The sequence below is a fragment of the Entelurus aequoreus genome, linkage group LG08 (genome assembly GCF_033978785.1).
Source record: "Entelurus aequoreus isolate RoL-2023_Sb linkage group LG08, RoL_Eaeq_v1.1, whole genome shotgun sequence".
In the NCBI taxonomy this organism is placed as follows: Eukaryota; Metazoa; Chordata; class Actinopteri; order Syngnathiformes; family Syngnathidae; genus Entelurus; species Entelurus aequoreus.
In genome coordinates this window covers 34,309,577-34,324,563 of record NC_084738.1, presented here as the reverse complement: position 1 = coordinate 34,324,563, position 14,987 = coordinate 34,309,577, and the positions used below count along the sequence as shown (strand labels likewise).

The following is a 14,987-nucleotide window of genomic DNA, read 5'->3' as shown; positions in this document are numbered from 1 at the left end:
GTAATTTGGTGCAGCTGGGCCGGAGCAGGAGGGGATAGAAAGAGAAATAAAGGAAGACAGAGGGGGAAATTGCGGGGACAAGAGGGGGATAAGACAGAGAGACAACAACAACAGCAAACACAACAATAACAACAACAACAACAGAAGAACATTAGCAAATAGGATATGTACAAATATGATGGTAAAAGTGATAGCAAAGAAGCAGTTAATGAAATAAATAATACAAAAATGACAATGAACAGTATTACACAACAAATGGAGCAATACGAATACCAATAGAAATAGCACTATTGATAATGAATAATAATAATAATTACCTCTATTATCAACAATACAATTGTTTAAATGCAACAATACATATATGTAATGATAACTTGAAATACAAAAGAAAGCAGATAAATGAAGGGGAAGAAAGAGAAGCCAACTATATTAACCTTGTAGATTGTTTTAGTAACAATAGGTTAGGCTTTGTCAGTGTGCCATGTGTTACCCAGTTTCCCCAGGGCAACAACGTTAATATGTTTGACGAAACGTAATTATATGCATGAGTGTATTATGCATATGTACTTGTTATGGGTGGTGGTGGTGGTGGTGGTTGCTGTGGTACATATATATATATATATATATATATATATATATATATATATATATATATATATATATATATATATATATATATATATATATATATATATATATATATATATATATATATATATGTATATATATATATATATATATATATATATGTATATATATATATATATATATATATATATATATATATATATATATATATATATATATATATATATACATATATATATATATATATATATAAGTAATGTTTCTTGATGCTATTGTGAAAATGCTGAGAGGTGAGTGCTCCTTGATTGTGCTATTGTGTCTACAGAAAATTATTTTTCATCTTTGGCTGTGAAAATGCTGAGACAAACATTCCCACCCATGCATGCATCAACAAAATGACCTAAAATATATGATAATGAAACTAAAACAAATGTGATTTTCCTAATTAGCCTAATTATTGTATTGTGATTGCTCTGATATGCTGTGGTGCATTAATTGAGTCTTCAAATCATTTGTGTTCTTTCTGCTCAGTGCTAACATTCCACAACAGTCAGAGTATGAAAACATTTTTTTTGTGAATTAAATCATTTCTCTTGCCCTGTAAAATATAAATGTTTTATTCAACCTACACCATGTGTGACCACTATTTGACTTGGATCCAATCCAGATAAGCCATCTGGGACCGGCGCCATCCCTTTACAATGTCTGTAAAGCTTATTGAGTACCAGTATTTCTTCCGTGGATAATTAAACATTCAGATTGTGTATGGAACACTACAACAGAAAAATAATAGGGAGGTCTATGCAACAAAGCATGGATATTCTTCTCCATATTAAGGGATTTTTTTTGTAGATTCCAAGCTAAACAAACTGGCTTGCTGAATCCCTGTAATTGAAAGTTAACAAGGGAAATGTCAAATGTCACAGTACTGCAGTAGTAAACATGCACCCTTTTGTTTTCCAGGTGAAAATTGCAGAAGTTTCATCTATGTTACACCTACAAATGAAAGAGGTATGTCTGTGATTAATAAATATCAAGGTGTGTAACAGTACACTGCAAATGTCACAGTTCAGTTCATTCTTGGTACAATAATGGAACAAAATACAGAACATAAAATTGCTAAGGTTTTGTGTAAACAGCATGATGTTTTTTTTAAATGAAACAAACTGCTGGCAGGTAATCCCATAAATACAATTGTCAGAAAAAATAAAGACAATAAACAGCATTAATATTAAAAAGTGCCACTGTAACAGTTTGACTATTGTGAATTATTAATATATTTTTTACAGAATTTAAGTTCCTTATTGCCTAAAGTGCAGCCTTAATATTTCCAGCTTTAAGCCCCGTTTCTGATATCTGCTGAACCGTTATTGAATCCACTTGTCTTTGTCCGTTTATTTAAAGTATTTTTTACCTGAAAGGCACAGTGTTCCCAAACAGGAGACTTAATTGACAGAAAATAGTTTTCAAGCTACAGCTTCTCCTTGGCACTATTGCTCGCCATGACTCCCGCTAGCCTACTAGCACTGTTTTTGTTGACAGAGTAGACATGTAAAGACATCGCGAGGCAGGTACACTTCCTGTTCCCTACTGGGGTCCTTTTGGGGACTCGGGTAGGACTGCCTGTGTAATGTACCGATAGTGCCACACTGAGAAGTCTGTTTATGAATACTTGTACTTCGAGCTGCGTCGATTATTCAATGAAATGAAATAATTCAATTAGAAATAAGGTGTGATTTACATTCTGTTGCTTTGATTAATCGTTATAAGAGTCTAACTAATACATGTATAAAATCTGGACCGAATGAAGTGCCCAGAACTTCAAATGCGCGGATGTAGTTTCCACATGGCGGCTGCAATAGAGCACATATGAAAGTGGTGGTGTGTGGGTGCCGTTCTCTGCATGGCGGCGGATGTGGAGGTTTTTTTGCATTGTTTTTATTAATGCACACATGTTAAAAGTGCAAATTTTAAGAAAAAGAAAAGTGCATTTAATGGCTGAAAAATGGTTGCTTATGTGAACTATTTTCCCTAAAATACGCGCTGAGGCTGTGAAGTTTTTCATCCGATTACTCGAATAATCAAGGAAACTAAAGTAATCGATAACTGCAGCCCTATTTGTACCGTTACACTCCTATGAATATAGTTGTATAAAGTGTCACAATATTTCATACTTAAAATTTGGAATAATAAGCGACAATTCCTGTGCTTTAACAGTTTTAAAGGCCTACTGAAATGAATTGTTTTTATTTAAACGGGGATAGCAGAGCCATTCTATGTGTCATACTTGATCATTTCACGATGTTGCCATATTTCTGCTGAAAGGATTTAGTAGAGAACATCGACGATAAAGTTCGCAACTTTTGGTCGCTGATAAAAAAAGCCTTGCCTGTACCGGAAGTAGCGTGACGTCGCAGGTTGAAGGGCTCCTCACATTTCCCCAATGTTTACACCAGCAGCGAGAGCGATTTGGACCGAGAAAGCGATGATTACCCCATTAATTTGAGCGAGGATGAAAGATTTGTGGATGAGGAACGTGAGAGTGAAGGACTAGAGTGCAGTGCAGGACGTAGATTTTTTCGCTCTGACCGTAACTTAGGTACAAAGGCTCATTGGATTCCACACTTTCTCCTTTTTCTATTGTGGATCACAGATTTGTATTTCAAACCACCTCGGATACTATATCCTCTTGAAAATGAGAGTTGAGAATGCGAAATGGACATTCACAGTGACTTTTATCTCCACGACAATACATCGGTGAAGCACTTTAGCTACGGAGCTAACGTGATAGCATCGTGCTTAAATGCAGATAGAAACAAAAGAAATAAGCCCCTGACTGGAAGGATAGACAGAAGATCAACAATACTACTATCAGGAGACACCGAACCAAACACTGGACCTGTAACCACACAGTTAATGCTGGGCCGCCTGTCGAAGCCTAGCAATGCTGTTGCTAATGACGCCATTGAAGCTAACTTAGCTACAGGACCTCGTCAGAGCTATGATAAAAACATTAGCGCTCTACCTACGCCAGCCCTCATCTGCTCATCAACACCCGTGCTCACCTGCGTTCCAGCGATCGACGGCGTGACGAAGGACTTCACGCGATCATCGATGCGGTCGGCGGCTAGCGTCGGATAGCGTGTCTGCTATCCAACTCAAAGTCCTCCTGGTTGTGTTGCTGCAGCCGGCCGCTAATACACCGATCCCACCTACAGCTTTCTTCTTTGCAGTCTCCATTGTTCATTAAACAAATTGCAAAAGATTCACCAACACAGATGTCCAGAATTCTGTGGAATTTTGCGATGAAATGTGTCCCAATACTTCCGCTTCAACCATTGACGTCACGCGCAAACGTCATCATACCTAGACGTTTTCAAGCGTAAGTTTCCCGGGAAATTTAAAATTGCACTTTATAAGTTAACCTGGCTGTATTGGCATGTGTTGCAATGTTAAGATTTCATCATTGATATATAAACTATCAGACTGCGTGGTCTGTAGTAGTGGGTTTCAGTAGGCCTTTAAAGATTTTGTCAAAATGAATAGATTTTTTTCCTTCTTCGTCGCTGTCCTCAAACATATGGGTGATTTTATTTCCATTTACTACTAATGTGGAACGTCTGACAGTGAATGCTCCAAAACCATTTGAAATAATCAGAAGGAGTCAGGAAGTCAGGAAAGTTGCAGTTTCGGTACAATTTACAGTGTTGTAACATATGCAGTGTGAGTGAATGCAAGGAGGAGGATAGCAGAGGCAGGGCTAACTTCAGACGGTTCAATAGAACTCATACAGTAAATGCACCATCATTAATTTTAATTAAATGGGTGTAGAATCCAGCTTAGTTTGTCTCAATTATAGGATACGCTCTTTGCTTTTTGTTTTCTATTCGTAAGTCACCCAATGTCAAGACTTGGACCCTGATCTTTTGGTCTTTCCCTTGCAAGGTGAAATAACTCATCTAACTGCATATTTTGGCCACAGCAATTCTACACAGCACGCTATTACCACTTAGCAGTGATTTACCAGCTGCTAGATAGGCGGTGTTACTCTAGCTGCTAGCAAATCAATCTCTTCCATAGAGTCTCATTTGCCTTATCGGTTCCCTCAGCTGTGCAGTCTGTGCTCAGACCTGCATGTTAGTGCCTCCTCACTGCTAATGCTGATAAACTGAATACATTTTGCATTAATTTCCCTTACTATATTTTCCATTTTAGATGTGGTAATATCCCTTTTTGAGATAACTTAGTGAGAGTGATGTCAGAAAACAATTATATAGTGATGTAGCACTAAATTAGAAAATGTACAAATATTTAAAGAACAAACATAACACAATGACACCCATCGATTACATTTTTTCTATTTCTGGGAGCTTTTAATGAGTAAATCGAAATGTTTATACAAAGCTAATAGTGCTATAAAAATATTGCTGATAATTTTGGCATATGTGCTTACCAAATGTGTGTAACTACACCATTATTGACAATCATCTGTTTAACATTAATTTCCCAAGGTTATTGGTGCTTGTTTGATTAACTAATTAACCATCCATCCATCCATCTTCAACCGCTTATCCGGAATCTCCAGAGCAACATTAGCAACTTCCTCCTGGGGAATCCCGAAGCGTTCCCAGGCCAGAGAGGAGATGTAATCCCCCCATCTGGTCCTTGGCCTGCCGCGGGGCCTCCTCCCAGTGGGACGTGCAACGAGGACCTCCCTAGGGAGACGCTCGTGAGGCATCCGCACAAGATGCCCGAACCACCTAAGCTGGCTCCTTTCCAAGCGAAGGAGCAGCGGCTCTACTCCGAGTCTCTCTCGGGTGACTGCACTTCTCACCCTATCTCTAAGGGAGATGCCAGCCACCCTTCTGAGGAAACTCATTTCGGCCGCTTGTATCCGCGATCTTATTCTTTCGGTCATTACCCACACTTCATGACCACAGGTGAGAGTAGGAATGTAGATAGCTCGGTAGACCGAGAGCTTTGCCTTCTGGCTCAGCTCCCGTTTCGTCACAACAGTGCGGCAGAGAGACTGCAATACTGCCGCAGCTGCTCCGATTCTCCGGCTGATTTCCTTCTCCATCTTTCCCTCACTCGTGAACAAGACCCCGAGATACTTAAACTCCTCCACCTGGGACAGAGTCCTGTCCCCTACCCGGACTGTACAAACCATCGGTTTCCTGCTGAGAACCATGGCCTCAGATTTGGAGATGCTGATCCTCATTCCAGCCGCTGAACACTCGGCTGCGAACCGATCCAGTGAGAGCTGAAGGTCACGAACCGAAGGTGCCATCAGGACCACATCATCTGCAAACAGCAGTGACGCAACCTTTAGCCCCCCGAGACGTATACCCTCTCCGCCATGGCCACGACTCCGCCTAGAAATCCTGTCCATGAAAATCACAAACAGGATAGGTGACAGAGCGCAGCCCTGGCGGAGACCAACCCCCACTGGAAACGGATCTGACTTACATCCAAGCACCCGGACACAACTCTCGCTTTGGTTGTACAGAGATTGGATGGCCCTCAGCAGGGTTCCCCTCACTCCGTACTCCCTCAGCACCTCCCACAAGATCTCCCGAGGGACGCGGTCATACGCCTTCTCCAAATCCACAAAACACATGTAGACTGGATAGGCATACTCCCAGGCCCTCTCCAGGATTCCCGCAAGCGTAAAGAGTTGGTCAGTTGTTCCACGACCAGGACGGAATCCACATTGCTCCTCTTGAATCTGAGGTTCGACTATCGGCCGGACCCTCTTTTCCAGTACCTTGGCGTAAACTTTCCCAGGGAGGCTGAGTAGTGTGATACCCCTGTAATTAGCACACACCCTCTGGTCCCCCTTTTTGAAAAGGGGGACCACCACCCCAGTCTGCCACTCCCTCGGCACTGTCCCAGACTTCCACGCAATGTTGAAAAGGCGTATCAACCAAGACAGCCCATCAACACCCAGAGCCTTCAGCATTTCTGGACGGATCTCGTCAACCCCCGGAGCTTTGCCACTGTGGAGTTGTCTAACTACCTCAGTGACTTCACTCCGAGAGATCGACGTCGATCCCCCATCATCCTCAGGCCCTGCTCCTATCAGGGAGGGTGTGTCTGATGTATTTGGGTTCAGGAGTTCCTCAAAGTGCTCTTTCCAACGCCCTACGACTTCCTCACTTGAAGTCAGCAAAGTCCCATCCTTGCCGTACACAGCTTGGATGGTTCCCTGCTTCCCCCTCCTGAGGTGCCGTATGGTCTTCCAGAACAGCTTTGGTGCCGCCCGATAGTCCTTCTCCATGGATTCCCCGAACTGCTCCCACACCCTCTGCTTAGCCTCGTCCACAGCCACGGCCGCTGCCCTTCCGTCCCGTCGGTACCTTGCAACTGCCTCCGGAGTCCCCTGGGATAACATACCCCGGTAGGACTCCTTGTTCAGTCGGACGGCTTCCCTGACCACCACTGTCCACCAGGGTGTTCGAGGGTTACCGCCCCTTGAGGCACCTAAGACCTTCTGGCCACAGCTCGCAGCTGCAGCTTTAGCAATAGAGGCTTTGAACATTGCCCATTCCTGTTCAATGTCCCCAACCTCCACAGGGATGGCAGAGAAGTCCCGCCGGAGGTGGGAGTTGAAGTCCTTCCGGACAGAGGACTCCTCCAAACGTTCCCAGTTCACCCGCACTACACGCTTGGGTTTGCCAGGTCTGTCCAGAGGTTCCCCCGCCATCTAACCCAACTCACCACCAGATGGTCATCAGTTGACAGTTCAGCCCCTCTCTTCACCCGAGTGTCCAAAACATACGGCCTCAGATCAGCTGATACGATTACAAAATCGATCATTGATCTTTGGCCTAGGGTGCTCTGGTACCAGGTACACCTATGAGCATCCTTATGCTTGAAACTAATTAACCTGCTCTTCATAATTTTTTCTTTAAAGAGTGTAGCAAAGCACCCAAAGGTTTCAAACATTTTGTTTGGTTGTTATATCGATATTATTTAAACAATACCATTTATTGCAATATTTTGTGACACAATTTATTTATTTACAGTTAATCTGAATGGGCAGCACGGTGGAAGTGGGGTTAGTGCGTCTGCCTCACAATACGAAGGTCCTGAGTAGTCCTGGGTTCAATCCCGGGCTCGGGATCTTTCTGTGTGGAGTTTGCATGTCCTCCCCGTGACTGTGTGGGTTCCCTCCGGGTACTCCGGCTTCCTCCCACCTCCAAAGACATGCACCTGGGGATAGGTTGATTGGCAACACTAAATTGGCCCTACTGTGTGAATGTGAGTGTGAATGTTGTCTGTCTATCTTAGTTGGCCCTGTGATGAGGTGGCGACTTGTCCAGGGTGTACCCCGCCTTCGGCCCGATTGTAGCTGAGATAGGCTCCAGCACGCCCCGCGACCCCGAAGGGAATAAGCGGTAGAAAATGGATGGATGGATGGAGTTAATCTGAATGAGGATTAGCAACGTTCATAATTTAATTTTGGCGAACAGGGATCTCCACTTTATGATGAATTACCTCGCAATAACTTTCTGCTCTTTTGTGATGGACATAATTACACCACAGCGTACTGGTAAGGATTCCTCCTATAAGCACTATAACCCAAGTTTAGATGTCTCTCAGTGGAACATATAACCTTTTCTCCGCCTGTGAAGGTTAATCATATGGGTGACGGGTCACTCATCCTCCTTTCCCAATTCATTCTACTTCGCTCCCCCACCGCTTTGCATGTCCTCTCCCAGTGCCCTTGCTTATATCTAATGTATAGCATATACTTCCTCCCTCAATTCTCTACCCCCAACCCCTTGTCTCACTAGCTACACCCCCTCCATCTTTCACTCAACCATGTCTCCCTGCTCTCCTGCAACTTAAATATGTTGTTTTTTCCCCTCCTCTTCCTCTTTGCTATTGCTGTCCTGTGTCCAACTTCCGTAGGAGTGCTGTGGCTGTGCATCGTCGCCGAGTGCCTGTACATCCTCCTCTTAGCCACCGGGGGCATCCTCATGTCGATAGAAGTGTGCCAGTTTGGCAACGTTATTGACGGCCTCAAGCTCAATGCCTTCGCGGCCATATTCACAGTACTCTCAGGTGAGTCAAATATCAACTTTTACTACTGAATATCAAAGAGCGGAGGTGTCCACACAGAGGGCTGCACACTAAAAAAAGAAAGCATGCAGGGGCTGTTTTGATATTTATGATTTTTAAAACCAATACAACATATATTGTAACCATTAATTCAATCATTGATGGCGAATGTTAGGGGGCCTGGGGACACCAAAGTCATTAAAGTTAAAAAAAAAAAAGCCATGTATTTAATATCTATTAAACAGGGGTGCCCAGAAGGTATGTCGGTCGATCACCAGCCAAACATAAAAAAAACTAACCTAAAAATTAGCAGTCGTCACGCTCCACAAGGACGTCACTTTTGCCACTTAATTGACATTCACGGCACCCGATGTGATTAATCAGGATTAATCACAATTCAAAAGTGTGATTAATCTGATTTTAAAATATTGTTCACTTGACAGCCTTCCAATTATAATTAATGAATGACATATTTAATTAATCATTTGAAAATATATATATTTTTGTCCCATTTGACCCGCCATAGAATACATAAAGGAAATGTTGTTTTTTAATCAAACTCTCCATGGGGAAAAACTGTAAATGTACGTTTGGCTCACTAAATCAGATTAGGCTTACATTTTCACTGTCGGGTGTGTAGGCGACATGGTAATAAATGTGTTCGAGACAAAATAAGACTCTTTAATCAAGTACAACATTAACAATGTAACACAGCAGTGTAAAATATTAAAAAATGAAAGGTAAACAATGTTATTTATTACATCTGAAATTGTACGTAAGTGTTATTATGAAAAAAGCAATTATGTGCCATTGTCTGCACTGTATAGTTTTTCCACTGGCCATGTAAAAACTGGATTGCATTTTTGTCTGAGAATAATCTGAATTCAGACTTGAACCCCTTATATATACAGGCTAAAAAGTCAAGAAGTAATATAAAATACAACATCTGATTATAACCTGTGCACAGTCTGTGGCACAGCAACAGTTATAAAGCTTTTAGCAGAGAGCTCTACAGGCATTATAATGTTAACAAGATAACATTTATAACATATTTGGACATGTGTGAGTAATATTGGACACTAGATAACACATTTTGGCACAAACTATTCATGTCCAATAGTGATATTTGTCACATTTCGTATTGCTGAGTACTAAATAGGGTTGGGTTCCTTTCACATTTGAGTACACATTGCCAATTTCCTGTACCTGGGAGTAGCTACCGGTACTCAGCAGTACTAATATAAGGTGCTTTTATGTGTTAATAAATGTTAATTGTTTAACAATAAAATCTTATTTTTTTAATTTAATATGAAACAATGAACTGATTAGGATAACTGTGCTGTCCATTTGTTATATCTTGGTTTCAACCTTTTTTGAGCCAAGGCACATTTTTTCAATTAAAAAAATACGGAGGCACACCCCAAGCAGAAAAGTTTAAAAAATGAAACTCCACCAGGTTGTTGTGCCTTATTTTGAGTTTGTTGTTGTTTCCTGTGTGTAGTGCTTTAGTTCCTGTCTTGCGCTGTTATTTTGGTGACTCTTCCTGTTTGGTTGGTGTACTCCTGTAGCAGCTTCACGTCTTCCTTTGAGTGCTATTGCCCGCACCTGCTTTGTTTTCGCAATCAAGACTATTTAAGTTGTGCGTACGCTATCCTTCTTTGTGGGGACATTGTTTAATGTCACGTCACGTATGGATGTACTTTGTGGACGTCGTCTCTGCTCCACACGCTGTAAGTTTTTGCTGTCCTCCAGCATTCTGTTTTTGTTTACTTTGTAGCCAGTTCAGTTTTACTTTTGTTTTGCATAGCCATCCCTATGCTTCAGTGCCTTTTCCTAGCGGGACATGCCTTTTGTTCATTTTTGGTTTAAGCGTTACATAGTTTTTTTCCTGCACGCTGTCTCCCGCTGTGCTCTGCATATTGGGATCACGACAAACCATCCTCGACGCATTCCGATTTCTACAAAGCAATGAACTACCTGCTGCCACCTACTGATATGGGGTATTACACAGTTACCCTGCCAAGCTCTACACAGCACAGGCACTAGACAACGGCACATTACTATAATCATTGATTTGCAAAATATATTTTTTAGACCAATTAGGTGAAGTTGCATAATTTCCCACGGCACACCAGACAATATCTCACAGCACACTAGTGTGCCGCGGCACAGTGGTTGAAAAACACTGTCCTACACATCTGAGTCTCATTTGCAAGTATTATATTGTAGACTTCGCATGCAGTTGCAATTCCAGGATGTTGGATGGTAGTAGGCTAGGCTACAGTGTAATGCCTAGCCAGGAAGTAGCCCTTGCAGAGAAGCTTAATGTGCCAGTCTTTTATCTTGTTGAGCCCTAAAAAGGGTTTATACTGTCCGTACTTATTACACACTTTGTGTTTGATTGTTATGTGCTTCTTGGTTGTAGTTTTAATTACCAAATTTGAAGGTGTTGAAATTGCCATGTAAAATTGCCAGTGCTAATAAAGAGCATGTATATTAAAAAGGCAATGTAAATTAGCATCAAGCTAACACATTTTGGAAAAGTGGAGCCTTACTTTACGTCAGAGCATTTTTCGTAGTTGCAAAATTACCTGGAGGGAGTTAAGCCGAGTGTGTGTTCTGAGTGCTGATTTAGTGATTGTTTCATCGCCAAGTGTTTGAGACTGTGCATACCGGACATGACGAAACTAGCAACATACGTATCGAAATATGGTACAGTTTGATTTTGTATGTTTTTCAGAGCCAATGTGTAATTTTGCCACCCGCTCTTAATGGTAATATCAATGCAGCAAACTGTGAAAACACATGGCTATTTTGCATAAATCGTCCATAATACTAATAACATATATGCCTTAATGACTGTTTACACTGCAAGTAAAATGTGATTTTTATCAGACTCCAGTGTTAACATGTATGTGGCCCAAATGTGGCCTCGGCGTCACTTGCATGCGCAGTTCACTAAAGTGAAAACAAAGGAAGTTGACTGGGAGGAAGTCGCTAAAACAAAATTTTAAAAAAGTCACTACGCCTCAGTTTTTTTTTTACATTAAAATAAATTAAAGTAATTAAAATTTATCAATGGATATAATATATTTGGGAGGGTTCTAATTTTTAATGGCTGTTAAGTAGAGGAGACACAGACATCAGCGTGGATCTACGTGAGTCCGCAAGAGTTGACAGTTCCGCAATTGCTTCTTGTTGAAATAACCCTAAACAGTGGACATAACATTAAAAAAAGCTTTTCATTCATATGAAACAAAGTTATAAACTTAAGATTCATAATCATCACTTCGTAACGTGGCGGCCTTCTGTGCAAAATCTTCCAAAACTGTTTTGAGCCAGCTCTATTGTATTTCTTTTTGAGCCAGACTGTCTCCCTCGCTGAAGGAATTAATGGTGACCTTCTATCTAATCCACTGTGTGAAAGTGACCCTGACCACTAGGCTCGGTGCAGTGAATCAGCAGTGGAAGACACTCTGCTTAACAGCAATGACACACTGTGCTTGATTGACTTTCCTGCTTCTTTAAGACCCATAGGCTGAGTAATTGAGCTCCCTTCTCACTTTAAAATCCACCCATGAGGCAGTGTGATAGAATACACACACTTTGTGTCTATTTCATTACAACGAGCCATGCACTTACCCTCAAGGTTGAAGGTATGAATTAGATCTATTGGTCCTTGATTCAATTAACTGCTTGGAAGGAGAAATGCCAAGCATATGTCTTGATTTTAGAAGAGTACACCGTTAATATACTGTAATGTATTCATAAAAGTCCACGGAGGAGTTCTAAAAAGTTGCCACAATATTAAAGAATGAACAAAATGCTTTTAATAAATCCTCTGTTTCAATAAAAATATAAAAGGACTTGATAGTTAAGAGTACACTTGCTCCAAAACTTGCTTCGAGGCATTTCCTTCAAAACTGAACCCTAAGAGAAATGGGATTTTTGTTGGAAAGACCGAGAAATATATACATTAAATCAAAAAATATGTTTTTCTACTGGGTAAAATTACCGTTACCAGGTGCACAGGGAGTAAACAAGAACCAAACTATACAAGAACAAAGCTTAAGAGCAAGGCATGACAACCTTTGTTAAAGGGGACATTTGATAAGTCTACATTTAACACACTTCCTTGTGGTCTAAGTAATATATTTTGGATATGCCTTGGTGTAAATTTCGAGTGTACATTTTGCATTACAGTCACATTCATACCCTACTTTTATGTCGTCAATATATCTCCAGGCGGTTCGTTTGTAGAGTTGCTTCTTTTAGATTGCAACTGAAACCCTCCACACCTCACCCTCTCCAAAATGAACAGAATGTATCTCTCGGATCGATATAGAGCTGCATTAACAAAAGGTGTTTTTACCAGCATTTATCCCACTGCAGGTTGCACACCGCTCTTAGTGTGTGCATTTCCACGATTAGATGAAAATAACAACTTATCCTAGCTTTTATTTTGGTCCCTCAAACTCATACTTGTGGAAAATATTGGACACAATGTGTTGTCAAGCTTATTAGATGCGATGCAAGTATAAGCCTCTCTGACACTACTGTTCATTTTTTAAATGTTTTTATTTAAATTTTTATAAATGGCTATGATGAGGTATTTCTAATCAATGCCATGTTGGAATTGTTATTAATATTGATACTGTTGTTGATATTATTCATTTTTGTTTGACTACTTTTGGATTGTTTTGTGTCATGTTTGTGTGTCCTCTCGATTGCTCTGTTGATTGCTATTCTGAATGTTGCTGGGCCGGGTTTGGTTTTGGAATTGAAATGTATTATTATATTAGTATATTATTGTGTATTATTTTGTTGGACTGATTAATAATAATAATTTAAAAAAAACAACTCATACTTGTCAAGATTTGCATTTCACAATATGGGACGTTTCCCGGGAAAATGGGTAAAACTAAAGGATTTTAATTTCTATCACAAATCACTGTTAAATCAATAACAATTAAAAAAAAACATGCCTTTCACTGGATTGTACATTAGCCACACAACACTGTCTTCAACATTGTGCCATCAACTGACAATCAGCTCTCCTAGTGAATTCTGTAATATTGCATAAATGAAAATATAAACAACTATGGGCTCCTTCATAGCACTTATAATTGAGACATTTTTCAAGCGGACTAATATAATTTTTCCCTTGATGTTACAGAAAGGAAGTGTGCCTGCTCTTTTTTTAGTTGAAAATAGTACCGTAAGTGTTCTAATTGTCAATATATTTACACAAAAGTTTGGATTTTTTGGGAGAGATTTGTTTTCCATTGTCTTCATATCCAGCAAAATATCTGACGTCGTTAATGTGACTGAATTACGTAGCATGCAACTTGCCGCGCTGCATGCCCCCCCCCCCCCCCCCCCCGATTGTTACAGTAGCTTGTTGAGCAGACCCAATCGCTGAAGTAGCGGCAATAATGTTAAGGTTTTTCTTTTTCGTAAAGACCAAAATCTGGGGTTAGGGTTCACCTTGCTCAAACCAAGTAGAAATGTCACCATTGTGTCACTGTTAACAAAAGGACCGCAAAACACTGCGATCAGTGGCTTCCAAAACTGCTTGCAAGTTTACAAGGAAATCCACTTTTTTTGCACTTTTTTTCGGCGCTGAAGGTGTGCTTATGGAAGAGAGGCTGCACTTACTTTGCTCAAAATGCAAAAAAAATGCGTATTTCAAGATTTGTTTTTTTGTGAGGAAGACGAAAGTGTTTGCACAGGAGATAAAACCTGTTGGAATTGGGCTAGTTTTTAGCATAAGATTGGCAATAAAGTTGAAAATAGCAAGTGTCTGGCTTTTGTTTTCTTCTGGAGGCTACAATACATTATCTTATACTTATAAAAAAAAACGTATTTTGAAAGTGTGGTGGGCTATAATTTTGGAGTGGCGGTGCTCCACGTTCAGTTACATCAAGAGGAAACTCTGTGGTCTAATATTTTTTATTTCTGACAGACCATGCAAATATGTTGACACTCACACACATGAGTATGACGGAGGATTCTCTGTCAATCTTATCTCTTTGCACCCAATCTTTTCTCACGTGTGTGTGTGTGCCAGTTTGCATATACTTTTCAAACGTACCAAATAAAATACTAAATAGTGCTATTAAAACGGTAATGAGTAAAGGTGGTAATCTTTGAGCACCTCATGATTCGATTACGATTCCAGGGCTCGAATTTAACCACGGCAACTGCAGCAAAAGTCGCGACCGCCCTCGTCACTTGCCGTAATGCCCTAAAAAATGGAACAACATAGATGGCAACAACATGCCGTGACCGCCCTTGACGTTTTACTTGTTAATGGACGAGGGATGTAACGG

The 14,987-nt window shown here is 40.6% G+C and overlaps 1 protein-coding gene across 2 annotated transcripts in view; it reads left to right on the top strand.

The window, feature by feature from the left end:
* gsg1l2b (gsg1-like 2b) overlaps nt 1-14,987 on the top strand; it is a 91,419-nt gene that overhangs the window by 4,201 nt on the left and 72,231 nt on the right. Inside the window, exons 2-3 of one of the 2 annotated variants that reach the window (XM_062056355.1) lie at nt 1,552-1,599; nt 8,506-8,658. In XM_062056355.1, coding sequence (XP_061912339.1) covers nt 1,552-1,599; nt 8,506-8,658 — 201 coding nt within the window. The remainder of the gene's footprint in view (nt 1-1,551; nt 1,600-8,505; nt 8,659-14,987) is intronic. The other variant, XM_062056356.1, reaches the window with a different exon arrangement.